Below are 16,393 nucleotides of genomic sequence, written 5' to 3' on the forward strand. Positions count from 1 at the left end.
GATTCTGGAAATATTCTTTTTTTTAAACATGAATTATTACAACTTGTTTTCTAAGAATGAGAAAGGAGAAATTAGATTAATTTCTTTATTGAAAAATTTGAAATAATAACTTATTTTTGGAATTTTACAGTGGTAAAACTGAGGTTTAGAAGGATTTAATGATTTCTCCAAGGTCATAGACTCAGGAAGTCATAAAGTTGAAATTTGTATCCATGATGTCTGATTCTAGTTTCTCTGCTCTTGATAAGTTGCCATTTTGCCAGCATTTATATTGCAAAACAATCTACAGCAGGGGTGTTTGAACTATAGCTTGTGGGGCAAATATGTCTTGCTTCTTGTTTTTTAAATTAACTTTCATTTGTTCATAGATACACCTAATGTTCTGCAATGGCGTATTTTAATAGATATGACAGAGAGAGGCTATATGTTCCCAAATAAAATATTTACTAACTGGCTTTTTACTGAAGTAGTTTACCAACTACTGTTATATAGGTATTGACTTAAACATTTCTTAGGTGACTCCTGAGGAAGGGCACCAGAAATATGTCCAGGATTTGTAGAAGAAGTAGGCATTGCATGCTCTCTTAAAATTGCTGAATTAATAATACAAGCTAAGAAACCTAGCCTCACTGGCCTCCTGAAGCCTTCATTGTGTTGACTTAAGTGACTATATGACTTGTTTCCTGTTGTCTTTTATGAGTCAGAACAGAGACCTTATCCCCTCCACTCCCTGTCATAAATGCCTTAGAGCCTGGACTTGGATCTCAGCTTAATGGATTTTATCCCCACCTACCCCCTTTAACTTCAAGGTCTACTTCTGTGCCAAGTAGGGGAAGAGGGAGATAACTCCAAGGGCTGCTGTGGCCTGATCCAGCTTCCTTTGATCACTAAGCATTTCTGAGGAAACTGTAGCTTGTGGCTCCTCCCTTCTCCCTGTTGGTTGCTTCTACTTGGCTAAGCCTGGGGTGCAGTCTGTGGGGGAAGCTCCTGTGTCTAGGCACCCTTAAGTACTTACACTGGTTTATAACCCAGACTTTGCCCCACCAGCTCAGTCTTTGAAGGTTCTCCTCTCTGGACCCTGCTCCAGACACTTTAAATCCAGGAAAGAAAAATGTATCAAGCCTGCCTAGAGAAGAGCATTCGCTTCTAGCCAAGATCTCATCACAAAGTAAGGATATTAGGTGGTGGAACCACTATCATACCTGTCTCCTTCCTATACCTGGGTCTGGTGGGTAGATGTAGTCCTTTCCAAAGAAGTATAGAGTTCTATACCTTTCCTCCAAAATTAGTCTGTACCCATTTTTTACTTATATTTTGGTATAAGTTTTGAAACCTCTTTCTCTTCTACTCTTCATGTAAAGAATATGCTGTTTCCATGGAATACCAGTTATGTAAATTTATAGATCTGAGAAGGTCAATATCTAGTTCAAGGCCCTCATTGTACAAATGGAGAAACTGAAGACAGGAAAAAAGAAGAGCCTGGGTCAAGGGCACATGGTTGGTTACTGCCAGAGCAAACCAGGGCTGGCATCTAGGTCATTTGACTCAGACTAGTCATTTTTCACTATCTTCTCTTTCAGCAGGAATAAGGAAAAACATTGGTTTTAAAAAATCCAGACTCCAGTTTTACTCAGAAATTTTAGGGCTCATTTGCCTTTTTTTCAGTTTATTTTTTAATTTAATATTTCCAATTCTTCTGGGTCTTCTTAGGTTTTAGGATACTGACCTATGTTAATCCAGGCTATCTTTTAGCTACATCTGGTCTCCTTGATGGAAAATGCTGGTAATACAGTCCTGGGTTTTCACTCTAGGAGTTGCTATAAATGGCAGAGTTAGAGTTAATGTACATTAAACAAAATCTAGCAGCGACTGGCACACAATAGGCACATAATTTTGAAGTCATTTTCCTTATCTCAAAAAGTTTCTCTATTTCTCACTATAGCACAGTATGGGAATGTGGTGGCTAAAAGTCTAGATGGATCCAGTAAAATGCCCCCTCCCCTTTACTTCCTAACAATGTGACCTTGAATAAGTTTCCTTCTGTCTCAGAGCCTGCTTTTTTTAGGTGTAAAATAAGCAGAATTAGAATAATTGTTTCACAGGATGGTCATGAGACTTAAAGAATGTATGTAAAGTTTATAGCATAGGGCCTGGTATGTAGAAAGCGTTTCATTTTTTAAAGATTTTATTTATTTATTCGAGAGAGAGAGAGAGAGAGAGAGGCAGAAACACAGGCAGAGGGAGAAGCAGGCTCCATGCAGGGAAGCCCAACATGGGACTCGATCCTGGGATCTCCAGGATCATGCCCTGTGCTGAAGGTGGCACTAAACCACTGAGCCATCCTGGCTGCCTGAAAGCTCTTCATTTTATTGCCAGTTTCATCCTTCTCTATTACCAAGAAACCATGGCCTTAGAATAACAGGAAGGACTGATAACTGTGCTTCACAGCAAAAGGAAAAAAAATTGATGGGGGTGAGGGCCCTTCCCACATCTAATAACTCTTGCAAAGGGCCCCATTTCTTAAACAGAGCTGCTGGAATCTGTCTGTGAGCTTTGGCTGATCATACTGACAGTACATTCTCCTTCCCCTTTCAGCAAAGACCAACTATCAAGCTTTGATAAGCAAAAATGTAGCCCACCCCCCTGTAATTCCTCCTGAGATCGTAACAGGGATTTGAAAAATACCTGGATATGGTAAAAGAACCATCCCAGATTTTGTACCAAACCAGGCCAAACAAGGTATTCCAATAGTTTGGTTTGGGGGAAAAAAGGCACCCAGTACCACCCTCTTCTATTCACTCCACTGCAGTAACACCAATCAGATTAGAACGTTGGGCTTTATGAGAAAGACTCTGCAACTCAGGATACTGACTGAGCAGGGTTGGCTGACTCATGCTGTGGTCTGCAGACAAGCATCACTAGGCTGCTGACATAAATAGGAAGTGTTTACTCTAGCAAAGTTAACCTTGCTTTCCAAACCCTACTTTGCTTTCATTTCTTTTTTTTTCTTTTCAAAGAAAACCTGTATATGGCTGGGCTTAGGGGAGTCCTAGGCCACTGAGAAAGTGAGTGTCAGAGAGGGTGGAGGAAGCTTGGCTGGGTGTGCAGGGAAGTTAAAGTGAACAGAACAATAGGCTCCTTTCATTCCTCTCACCAAAATGCCCAGGACCACACTGGTTTAACTGCTTCAGATACTTATGGAGTTGTGTACAGTAGTTAATTTTCTTATTGAAATAATGTGCTCATTTTCTGCCTCACAAATTGAAGAATTTATTGAGATTATGGATCTGAGGACTACATAAAAGAGAACCTCAAACACTTAGAAACAACTACTTGGCTTCATGTTTTAAGATCCAAACTGTCATAGAATAAGCCAATAAATGATAGCTGAACCAAACTATCAGCTTAGAATCTAAATTATTTTTCATGCTTAATGTCCAAATAGCAGATATATTTTAGAAAACATGGGTTCATATTCTGGCTTTGCCAGTAACTGGCTGATTGACTTTGAGCAAATCCTTTTACCTCTCTGCCTCACTTTTCTATATGTCACATCAAGGAGTTGAAAAAAGATGATTTCTAAAAGTCTTTATGGATGTATGAATCTATAACACTTTTGATCTTTACACTAAGCATCTATTGTATTCCAAGGTCTTTGCTATGGGCTCAAATCTGTCATTTTGTTTGAACTTCAAACAATCCTGTGAGATAAATATTTGCATTTTTAGATGAGAAAACTGAGGCTCACGTAGGTAAAAGTGATTTATTGAAAGATCACATAGCTATTACAGGCAAGAAGAAGGATTTAAGTCCAGGTATTCTAATCTGAAATCAGTTTGCTTTCATTGATACCACAATTGGGGTATGAGAAAATAAAGCATTCTTATTACTACAAATACCAATATATAGTGGAATCATATTGTCTCAGGAATGGTATGGTGGTGTTATGCTGAACATTATTGCCAAGCCAAGGGATCAGGAATCTTAGGTTCTAGTACTAGCTCTCAGGACCTCAGGTGAGCCCCTTCCCCTCTGGGCCTCAATTTTCTCACCTCTGGCATGCTAGGACACAGTAATAATGATTAAATAATAATATAAATTGTACTTGTACTATCTAGAACCCTTTGGGGCTTTTAACACTCTCCATTTTCCCTCCCAGAAAAGAAAGGCTTATACCTACTGAAGGTGAGAAAATCCCTATATGGAATCTATTTTCTAAAGTTTTTATTTAAATTCCAGTTCGTTAACATACATTATATTAGTTTCAGGTTTATAATATAATGATTCAACACTTCCATACAACACCTGGTGCTCATCACAAATGCACTCCTTAATCCCTATCATCCATTTAATTCATCCATCCACCCACCCCGCCTCTGGTAACCACTAGTTTGTTCTCTATAGTTAAGAGTCTATATCATGGTTTGCTATTCTCTCTCTCTCTCTCTCTCTCTCTCTTTCCTCTTTGCTTATTTTGTTTTGAGTCAGAGCATAAAATCATTAAGAAAACAGAGAACCAAAAGGTCAATCTTGATGAAGAGTTCTATTAGAAAGGCTGCCAGAATTAGATACTGGATCCCAAGATTAGCTCAGCATTCTTATGTTCAGTTGAGGGATCCTTTGTCTAGAATGAGCCTGTTTAGCCCAGTGTAGCTCAATGCAGAAAGAGAGATGGAAGGAGAGAAAAGAGCATTGTTCCATTAAAGGAACAACTTGCAAATTCTAGGGAAAACAGCAAATGCAAATTGTTATGGGTAATGGAGGCCAGGCTAAAGTGATATTTTGATGAGAGGAAGATGAGGTAAAGGAAGGAGAGGCTTGACTGGCTGCTAACTGACCTTCTTGCTAAGGTTATTTTCAAGTATAATTAAACTATGTCTTATTTCAAGTAGCCCATAAATTCATTCACCCTTTCTTTCTCCCTTTCTCATCTCCATCTCTCCCTCTCTATCTCTATCTCCTCCTCTCCTCCTTTGGGCACCTTTTCATTCTGCCTTTCTTTTCTTTTTCTTTTTTTTTTCTTTTCTTCCTTTTTTTTTACGTTCCTCTAGGACTCTTGCTTACCTTACCTACTTTGTTTATTTTATTATTTTTTATCTTTCCCATTTCAGTCTGCCTTTTAAGAATTCCTCCTATAGACTCAGCTGAAAGAAAATAGCCCTGCCCAAATGAAAAGTTTACATAAGGATTTACATCCTTTAGCTCATCAAATTTTCATAGCAAACTAATGAGAGACCCAAAGCAGAGATTACACCATTTAAGAGATCATCTCCATGTATATAGCTCAGGCTATTAGCTGATGTGCTCAATGACATGCAACTAATACATGATGATTCCAGAACTAGAACCCATTTTTTCCTATGGTCTGAAAATTTTCAGTTTACCATTAAATACCCAAGTGATCATTAAGGAATTTTATGGGCTTTCCTTTTCTTCTGTTCTTATAGTGTATTGTAAAATCAAATTAAAAATGACAATAACAACAATAATAGCAACAACAAATTCAGATTTAGGAAGAAAAAGAGGAAGTCAGTAATTAGAAACAAAGAAAACTAATATTTATCAGGGGACTATTAAATCCTCAATGCTATCTCATTAAAATACAACTGAAAACAGTGCTCAAAATCTAAGTTTATCTGACTTAAAAGTTATGATTTTTTTCATTATATCATGTTGCTTCCAAAGAGACTAAACTCAGCTATATACATGTACCTGTATGCTTAGTATGCGTTACTGTATATAGGAACTTGTGAGTGTGTACATGTGGCTATCTATAAAATGTTAAAGCTTTGTATTCCTGTCAAGTTTCATTTCTAAATCTTTTTCCCATCTGTTATAATAATAGCCACTAATACTTTTTGATCGCTCACTCGGGCACTTGGGCACTTATTTGTGTCCTATGCACTTATAGATTTATATTCATTTAATGCTCAAAACTACTCTGAAATATAGCTAATAGTATTAATTTGATTTCAAAGATGAAAACACTATGTCTAGAGAAATGAAGCAGTTTATCAAGTCACACAAGAATAGTGGGGCCAGGACTGGTTTAAGTAGTCTGATTTCAAACCCTGTGCCCTGGATGCAAAAAGGAGAAGACAATCCTTATCTCCCAAAGGTTTAAGAATTAAAAAGATGGCAGAATCATACTGTATAGTGGGAAGTACTAGGAAAATGCTAGGTAGTATTTTTTCCCAGGTTTTATTGTCTAGCTCTTCTGGTCATTACTCACTGCTTTTGAATGCTTGTTCATTGTATGCTAAAGGTCCATACTGGTTTATTTATACAATATTTTCGCATGTATTATGAGCTTCTCTAATAACGAAACTCTTACCTGGGACAGATTTTTCTCTAATTGAGTTTAAGGCACAATGGCTTTTCTGGCATCTTTCTGAAAGGGAAGCTTAAACAAGGTCTATGTTATATCCAGACTTCTATTGAATCAAGGACATCCCTTTCCTGTCGAGGGTTCCAAGGCATTTGTGTTACTTTATGTGGGACTCTATGGAGATGCATGTAAATAAATGCACCTGTGTTTCATCATTGAATGTGAATATTGACAGGTTTTGTTTCTTTCTTTTTTTTTTAAAGCTTTTTTTTTAAATTTTTATTTATTTACGATAGTCACGCAGAGAGAAAGAGAGGCAGAGACACAGGCAGAAGGAGAGGCAGAGACACAGGCAGAAGGAGAAGCAGGCTCCATGCACCGGGAGCCTGACGTGGGATTCGATCCCGGGTCTCCAGGATCGCGCCCTGGGCCAAAGGCAGGCGCTAAACCGCTGCGCCACCCAGGGATCCCAATATTGACAGGTTTTGAAACTCAAATGGATTCTTTGAGAGCCCTTTATATAAAACATTTTTTGTAGTTCTGCATTCTTGAATTTCATTATATTCTCAAACATTCATAACCCCCCAAAAGTAAGAACTCTATAGGGCAGCTCTATTATTTTATAGGTAGGGAAACTCAGGCTCACTAAAGTGAATGCCTAAAGTCACTCTTTGAATCAGTGACAAACTTGAACCAGAGTCAAATGGTGAGAAAATGTATGTTTATGTCACTTTATGGCATTCCAAGCAGTAGCTGTTTATGATATACCTACAGAGCCCATGGTGACCATTTTTGGCATTAGATACACAGAGACTGTTAAGACATACAACTTCAAAGAGTTTATAGTCCAATCTGGGAAATAAAGACAGTTCATAAGACAGCTCACAGAAAGGTAACAAAAATACAAAATCTGACTTAATGTAATTGGGTGTTATAGAAAGTGAGTAGTCTTTCAGAGGATACTGGTATGGAGGACCTACAAGGGCTTTTCTGAGGCATTTAGGATTTAAGTTAGCTCTTAGAGTAGAAATATAGAACATACAATGCGGGGAGACAGTAAAGATAAATAAACTCTAGCCAGGTAGGAGAAGGAGAAGGAAATCAACAGTTATTTTCTGTTATGTTCTAAACACTAATTGTACTGGGATCCTTTCATGTAAGTTTTCTAATTTACTTCTCCAAGATTGACATAATTATATGTATTTTATAAGTAAGAAAACAAGTTTAGAGTGGTTAAGTATTACCCAAGGCTGCACATCTGGTCAATTGGAGATCCAGGTTTGGAAAGAAAAACCCTGGAACGGGTCCTCCTCTATACCAAGGGCTTTCTACCAAATGTCATGTGGAGACAGGGGATTAGTACTTGGGCCACTGCTGTGTGTGTAGAAAGGCCTGAGACTTTGTAGGGAAGTCTATTTATTCACCAAGGTAAATATCTAGATCTAGCCAGGATAAATATCCGGGAATTTCTTATCCATATGTGAGTCTATGCATATTTTTGACTTTCTATTTTTGATTAATAGTCTCTTATCTCATGTGTTTAGGACTGGGATTTAGTGAAATAAGTTGTATAAATTACTGAACATGGTATTTGGTATATAATGATCTATCAATGAACGGTAGCTTCCATAATTATTATCACCATCATGGATAATATCAATTTGGTGTATCTCTTCCTATATAAGTATGTATGTCTGTTTCTAGAAGTGATTATAACTACATGTGATTGCATGTTTCAGAGTGTATGTGGATTTCCCAGATATAGCTATGGTTATGCATATGCATGTTCTCTGTGTATATATGTATGTGAGTGTGCAAGTTTATTTTGTGGAAGGTGGCGTAGTACTGTGATCAAGAACATAGACATTGAAGTTATACCTTCTGGGCAACAACCCAATTCTACTGATTGTTAATGTGGTCACCTTAGAAAAATTACTTTACACTTCTGTTCTGTAGTTTCTTCTTCTGTAATATAGGGATAATAATGGCTGTTTCATAGCGTGGTTATGAGGATTAAGTGATTTAATCTATATAAAACACATAGAATAGTGTCTGGCTTCCATGCACACACAGTAATATTGATTTGTCATTACAATGATGATGACTAAAGTAATAAGGCTCTGTGTGACAGTGTGTTTTTATGTGTGGATGCGGGTGTGTGCATTTCTGCTTTTAAATAAGACTACATGAACTTATGTCTGCTTTTAGATAAGACTACATGCACTTATGTATATGTGTATTTATATAATAGTCCATGTTTCTGGGTTTGACTCTAACTGTGTATGATTGACTGAATACTTCATCCCATCCCCAACAGATCTAACCTTTTGGGTGATGTACTGGAGTGAGAGGCTAGAGACTTAATTCTGACTCTGACTCAGGATTGGCCTAATAAAATGGGTTTGTGCATAGCAGAGAGCCGGCAGAGAATATTTCTTCTGAGAAGTTAATATTTCCCTCACATATTCTCACTTTTTTTGTTTCATTATTCATTTTTTGAAGCATAAAATACATAAAGAAAATTGCACAAATGCTAAGTTCATAGCCCAATACATTTCCACAAACTGAATACAACATGTAACCAGTATGTAGATCAAGAAACATAACATTACCTAAAAGCCATTATCCTCTTCTTTTCTCAGTCACTAATCCCTTCCTAAAGGGCAAACACTATCCTGGCTTCTAATAGCATAGATTAGTTTTGCCTGATTTTGTCCTCTACTCAAATGAAATCATACAGTATGTATTCTTTTGTATGTTTCTTTCTGCAATATTACATTTGTGAGAGACATATGTTTATTTGTAGTTGTACTTTGTTCATCATCATTGATATATAGCATTCCATTGTATGAATAAAATACATTTTAGTCATTCATCCTAGTGTTCATGAACATTTTGGCTATTTCCATTTTAGGTCTATGAACAGTCTGATAAATATGTTTCGGTGAGCTCTCATTTGTTTTTAATTCATAGAGCATGGAAAGTGACAACAAAGGAAAAAGAGGCACTGGAAGAGTTGGTGACTTGATTTAGGTACCGCGTGAGTCAGTGGCCTTATCAGGTTTCTGGTACCTGTTTCCTGATTCTTGGGTCAGAGTACATTCTTCCTTTAAAAGGAAAATATTTTATTTATTTATTTGAGAGAGAGAGAGAGAGAGAGAGCAATTATGAGCAGGAGCAGAGGCAGAGGCAGAAGCAGACTACCCTGATGAGCAGGGAGCTCAACCTGGGGCTTTATCCCAGGATCCTGGGATCATGATCTGAGTTGAAGGCAGACACTTAACTGACTGAGCCACCCAAGTGCTCCCAGAATACATTCTTCCTTTTACAATGCTGAAGGAACTATATCCACACTTCTAATCTGAAAGAAATGATGCATAATTATAAGTGATTTTTTAACATTGCTCTCCGAAGTCCAATGTACAGATAATTGAATGTTTCTTGAACTGAAAGGGGTCAGGTAAGAGAAAGATTCTGGGCTAATTGTTTTTTTCTTTCTCAGGCACTTGGTTTGGCTCTTGCTTCTTTAGTTTTCCAGACATATGCAAAGCCCTTTTGTTTTCTTTCTTTCATATCAGCCCCTATTCATTTCCCTGTTTCCAAGGGTAATGTGGGCCATGGAACCAGGCCATCTCTTCTGGGCTCTTTTGTTGATGCAACCTTTGTGGCCCCAATGGACAGACGGGGCCACTCGAGTCTACTACTTGGGCATCCAGGATGTGCAGTGGAACTATGCTCCCAAGGGAAGAAATGTCATCATGGACAAGCCTCTGGACAACGACACGTATGTTTAATCATTTGTAGAACTATAACCGGAGTTGGAGGGGGCACTCTTGAGGTCAGAGGGTAGCCTTTTAAAGACCTTTTTTCAGCCTGTGTTAGCAGCCAGCTCTTGATCTCCATGGCCATTTACCCAATGGCACACTTGCTGGTAAGAGGGATAGTCAACTCAGGAGACAGCAACTTTTCCTGGAGTCCACTTTTCCAACTGAGGTGCCTTAGCATCTTTAGAGTCCTAAAGGTAATTCCATATTATCTTGATTCTAAAATGTTATCTACAATGCTTTCAAAAAAGAAAGAAATGTGAAATATATACAGTATTTATAAGATGTGTGTGATGGAACCATGCTCTCATAGTTGAGTGGAACTACATTGATTTTGGATATGTGAAAATGTGAAAAAATATGGTAAGCCTCAGAATCAAGGAAGTAACAGTAATAGCCATCACTTACATAATATTATCTCCGTGACAGTCACCATATTAGAAATTTGTATATTTTGGCTTGCCTAATTCTCACAAAAGCTCTAGGAGGTGAGTATGATATCCTCATCTTATAGATGAGAAAACAGATTCAGGGAGATCAAATGACCTGCCCAAGTCCTACAGCTAGTAAATAGAAAAGCTGGAATTTAAACCTGGGTAATGTTGATAAGGGTACTGTCCTCACCATTCTGCCTTTCACAGATTCCATAAGTTCAACCTTTCTTAATCTCAGAGCCTTCCTGGTGCTCCACAAATGTCTGTTGAAAACAAAAATAATGTATTAAAGGATCTTTTGAGATCTTGAATTACTTTGGTCCCTAAAGCCTCAGAATTTTCCAAAGTTGACTATAGTATCTCAGAGCTCTCTAGGAAGAATTAGAGTAGGAAAGCAGCTATCTTTTATTGACAAATTACCTTCCTATCCATCTATTTTGGAGTAACAGAGTCTTTTTATTAAAGGTGTCCTTGAGGAATAACTTAATTATCTTCCATCTCTAATACTTTGAAATAATAGTTAACATTTTTAAGCTTTTACTATTTTCCAGGCACTGTCCTAAGCTCCTTATGTATTTTAATTTTTTTAAATCACCAGTATCAATTATCTGAACTTGGTGCCATGATTATGTCCATTTTGCAGATGGGGAAATTGTGCATAAAGAAGTTAAGTAACTTGCTTCAAGTCCCACAGATTTGGAAGTGACAATATGGGCATTTAATCAAGTCTGCCTGGCTCCAGAACTTGTGATCTCAACCACTATGCTATAAGATCTCTCATATATAGCAAGATGATGCAAGGTCAGGCTATATGGGTTGGAAGTTGATCACTTAAAAAGAGTCAGTCCATATTTGGTTTTCTCCCCGTTACTATATATTAGGTTGAACTGTGTAAAATTGTCTTTTTTGTAGGTGAAAAGTGGTCAAATATCAGCAAATTTATATGCCTTAATTTAATTCTTCTCATTTTCTAATAGCCTCTAAACTTCTGTGTTTTGATCAGTACAATTTCATTTTCCTTTGTTTTGCCCTAAACAAAAATATATATTTTTTGTCAGCTTCTAGAAAAATAGCTCTCCAAAGGTTTGAAGACTGAGAAAATTGTCAGTCTTTCTTTTCTTCCTTCCTAGAGTAGCTTCCAGCTTCCTAAAATCTGACAAGAATCGGATAGGAAGCAACTACAAGAAGACCATTTACAAGGAATACAGAGATGGCTCATACATGGATGAAATGGTCCAGCCTGCTTGGTTGGGCTTCTTGGGGCCAGTGTTGCAGGCTGAGGTGGGAGATGTCATCCTTATCCACCTGAAGAATTTTGCCACTCGTCCCTATACCATCCATCCCCATGGTGTTTTCTATGAAAAGGACTCAGAAGGTAAATCAGATCAGGCTTTTTTCTTCCTGTCCACAACAAATATTTACATTTCTTTTACTATAATTTGAGAGAGAGGAGCTGGGAATGAGAATAGTCTTTTTTTCTCCTTATTGATCTGAGGTGGCAGGGGCACTCCTAGAAAAACGGGTAACTAATGTTATCACTTCTGCTATTCATCCACTGTGACTTTGGGCAAGCCACTTCCCCCTCTCTGGGCCTCATATTCTTCAATAGGTATATGGAGATTTAATCTGCCTTTTATCACAAAGAATTACTTGAATGACATTTCCATAAAATATTTGATTGTGCTTTGGAAAGAGAAGAGTGTGCTATGAATGCAAGGAAATATTATTCTAGTGTCACAGTCTTCTGACACTCCATTTCTTTCCTTAAGAGGAAATTCAGTTTACTAATTTGTATCTCCCATCCAATGGCCTATAATAATGACACAACAGTGAGTGACAGGATTAGAAAGGGAATCCAGGTTTTGACTGGGCCACTAATTCCCTGTATAGCCCTGGAAAAGTTATTTTTTCCTCAGTTTTATCCTCCATAAAATGGATACATGGACCAATTGATCATTAAGTTGGTTTCATTTTTTTCAATTTTAATTCTAATATAGTTAACATACAATGTTATATTAGTTTCAGATATACAATATAGTGATTCAACAATTCCATACCTCACACGGTGCTCATCATAAGTGCCCTCCTTAATTTTCACCACTTATTTCACTCATCTTCCTACCCACCTGCCCTCTGGTAACCATCAGTTTGTTCTCTATAGCTAAGAGTCTGTTTCTTGTTTGTCACTTTTTCCCCCTTTGCTCATTTGTTTTATTTCTTAAATTCTATATGTGAGTGAAATTATATGGTATTTGTCTTTCTCTGACTGACTTAGTTTGCTTAGCATAGTACTCTGTAGCTCCACTCATGTCATTGCAAATGGCAAGATTTAATTCTTTTTTATGGCTGAATAATGTGTGTATATATATATATACACATACATATACATTATTATACACATTTTATATACATATGTATATATACATTATTATAAACATTATATATGTGTGTGTACATAATAATAATGTACACACACACACATATAATGGAAGCAGCCCAAGTATCCATTCATTGATGGATCACATCTCCTTATCCATTGATCAAAGAATGGACACTTGGACTGCTTCCATAATTTGGCTATTGTAAATAATGTTGCTATAACATAGGACTGTATGTATCCTTTGAATTAGTATTTTTGTATTCTTTGGCATAGATACCCAGGGATATGATTACTGAATCACAGGGTAGTTGTATTTTTACTGTTCAGAGGAACTAAGTTGGCTTTAGTTTGGAATTCTATAATTGTCTGTTTTCTGTTTTCCAAAGTTAGTGCTTGAAGGGGGGAATTCTGTTTTCTTTCTCACTTCTATGCCACTGGTTTTGTACTAGCATACTATTAGATCGGGCTATTGACGCATTTTCCATGGCCACAGCTCCTTCTCCAAAGGCTGTCACCTCTCCACCCATTATTGATGTGAGTCTGGGGTTCTTTGGCTGGATATTACCTGACTGCACTGTCTTCAGATTGTGAGGAACACTATGCCACATGTCAGCCTCCTCTTGGCTTCTCTGTCTGCCAGACTCCCTCTCACTCAGACTGAGCATGTGCAATTTCATTTTCTAGGCTCCCTATACCCAGATGGCTCCTCTGGTCAACTAAAAGCTGATGACTCTGTTCCCCCGGGAGGCAGCCACATTTACAACTGGACCATTCCAGAAGGCCATGCACCCACTGATGCTGACCCAGCATGCCTCACCTGGATCTACCATTCTCATGTAGATGCTCCACGAGACATTGCGACTGGCCTCATTGGACCCCTTATCACGTGTAAAAGAGGTACAGGCCCCATGAGTGAGCTATTGAGATGCAGGGTGGGATATCTACAGGAAAAAGTGATATAATTCAATCACCTACATATTAAGCAACAGCCTTAAGAGGTGTTCATTCAGCTCCCTTGTTTATTAGGAGGAATAAACCCTGCTAAACTTTTTTCCACTATTTTTTTATTTCATTATCTTTTAAAACTTTAATATTTTCTTATTTTAAAATCTTGAATTAATAATGATGGGAGTCAAATCACATAAAAATAAGGTATATAATTAGAGTTTAAGTGTGGTTAGGATCAAAAGTGTACCCATCAGGATTTGGGGAGAATTGGGGACTTTGTTGGAAATATGGTATGTTTAAGTATTGTCAGACCTGGAAGACCTGGGTGTTACAAGAGTGTGGTCCGATTAAAGCTCTGGGTTGATAACACAAGCAAAGATGGGGGGAGGGAATTATTCTAGATCCCGTATGTCCAATCTTCTAGTCCTAGGCTCAACTGAATTGGGTTTAGCTGGGGAAATAAACATTTGGAAATAGAAATTAGGAGCATAAGGCCTTATTTGCTTTGCTGTTGCCAACAGACTCTTAAGGAATCCTCTCTTCCTATTTATTTTTTATGAGTACACCTTGCAGGTTACTGTTGTTAAGGAGAGAAGGCTCTCAAGGGCACCTTTCTTATTTACTCTAGGAACTCTGGATGGAAATTCCCCTCCTCAGCGGAAGGATGTGGATAATGATTTCTTCCTGCTCTTCAGTGTAGTAGATGAGAACCTTAGCTGGCATATTGATGAGAACATTGCCACTTACTGCTCAGATCCTACCTCAGTAGACAAAGAAGATGAGGCCTTTCAGGAAAGCAATAGGATGCATGGTAAGCTGGGGGAGGGTGGCCACACCATGACAGTAAAGAGTGATGAAGGGTTTCCATTGGGCTTAGCATTTGGTGGGTAATTTCATGTATCTCAGAAGAACTAAGAGTAGTAGATACCTTTTCTCTGTTTTACCTATGAGGGAAGTGAGGCTTCCGGATTACATAACAGATAAACTGCACAGGCTGTGCTCTTGCCATTAGGTACTTTGCCTCCTAATGTGTAATAGTCTAGGTTATTGATTCTAAAGTCACATACTTTATGCTCAGTCTCTCAGGGTGAGGATCGCCCACTGATATATTTAGTCAACATTTCTTTGTCCTAAAAAGGATGGGAAAACTACCCACTTTGTGAGGAAACATGGTTGGCTATAAGGAAGTTGATCATCTTAATTAAATTAAAAAAAAACCTAAGAACATAAAAGCCCTGAGGCATGAGCAGATAACTGATTTCAGTAATAAAATCAAGTAGATTTTATTTTTGCTTAATTAAGAAAAGGATTTAATGCCCTTTGGTGCTAGTGATGGTCTCAAAGCCAGGCAGTTCCAAGGGAATGTGGAAACTCAGAAGGAAGATGTAGGGATGGCTTGGACAGTTAAAATTCCTCTTAGGTTTTACACCAATTACTTTTGATAACCATGGTAATTAGCTAACTTGAAAATTGTCCTGTGGAAATTTCAGAAGGAACTTGGCCTGGAAGTAAAGAATTGCTTGCAAAATAGACCCCATTCATTAGAAAGCTTCCTCAGATTACTGGGTTGGAATCTTGATTCTTCTACTTAACAGCTCTGTGGGCTTAGGAGAGAAGTAACTTCACGTTTCTGAGCCTTGGTCTTCTCATTGTTTGCTTGATATAAATGACATCTGCTTATTTTCCAGGGCTGTTTATGGCATCTTAAATAAAATAAGGTATATGATCAGCACAGTGTGCTTTTAAAAAATTCATCTAAATGTCACCTATTAATATTGCCAGATGGCAAATCTTCTCTCATCACACTTTACTTTTCTAATTCTGTTATTTTCTTTGGATTTTTTTTGCAGCAATCAATGGCTTTGTGTTTGGGAACTTACCAGATCTAAGCATGTGTGCACAGAAGCGTGTGGCCTGGCACTTGTTTGGCATGGGCAATGAAGTAGATGTCCACACAGCTTTCTTCCATGGACAGATCCTAACTATCCGGGGCCACCGCACTGATGTGGCTCACATCTTTCCAGCCACTTTTGTGACAGCTGAGATGGTGCCCCGGGAACCTGGCACCTGGTTGATTAGCTGTCAAGTGAATAGTCACTTTCGAGGTGAGATCCAATATCTTTGACCCTTGAGGTAGAGAAGGGAGATGACATTAATGATCATCAGGAGCCTGGAGCCGTAAGATATGTCTTTCAGATGAGACAGCTAGGTATAAGGTATCAAATACTAGTTTGGAATTCTGGGACCTAGCCAGATTTTTCCCAGCTGAGCTGTTAATTTTCAGGGTGACCTCAGGGACATCTCCCTGGGTTTTATCTTCCCCATCTCTAACATAAGATGTTATAGAGATGGATAAGCAGACTTTTAAGTTGTCCTTCTTTGCTCCAAATTCTAAGGAATTAAGACCTGGAGGTATTTGCAGCTTATCGAACAGGACGTAAAGGAGATATTAAAGTATAAAGCTTATTTGGGAGATCAT

General features: G+C 38.0%; 1 protein-coding gene across 6 annotated transcripts in view; it reads left to right on the top strand.

Moving 5' to 3' along the window:
- The first annotated feature begins 963 nt into the window (after window positions 1-963).
- The window catches only part of HEPH (hephaestin), a 110,450-nt gene continuing 95,020 nt past the window's right edge, over window positions 964-16,393 (top strand). For 3 of the 6 annotated variants that reach the window (XM_038587594.1, XM_038587590.1, XM_038587595.1), the window contains exons 1-6: window positions 9,506-9,788; window positions 9,933-10,112; window positions 11,717-11,961; window positions 13,651-13,863; window positions 14,543-14,725; window positions 15,765-16,019. In XM_038587594.1, the coding sequence (XP_038443522.1) occupies window positions 9,763-9,788; window positions 9,933-10,112; window positions 11,717-11,961; window positions 13,651-13,863; window positions 14,543-14,725; window positions 15,765-16,019 (1,102 nt within the window). In that variant the 5' untranslated portion in view covers window positions 9,506-9,762. Of the gene's footprint in view, window positions 1,169-9,505; window positions 9,789-9,906; window positions 10,113-11,716; window positions 11,962-13,650; window positions 13,864-14,542; window positions 14,726-15,764; window positions 16,020-16,393 lie in introns of those variants that run through there. The other 3 variants (XM_038587592.1, XM_038587591.1, XM_038587593.1) reach the window with 3 other exon arrangements.

Source organism: Canis lupus, chromosome X (assembly GCF_011100685.1).
Source record: "Canis lupus familiaris isolate Mischka breed German Shepherd chromosome X, alternate assembly UU_Cfam_GSD_1.0, whole genome shotgun sequence".
Classification (NCBI taxonomy): Eukaryota; Metazoa; Chordata; class Mammalia; order Carnivora; family Canidae; genus Canis; species Canis lupus.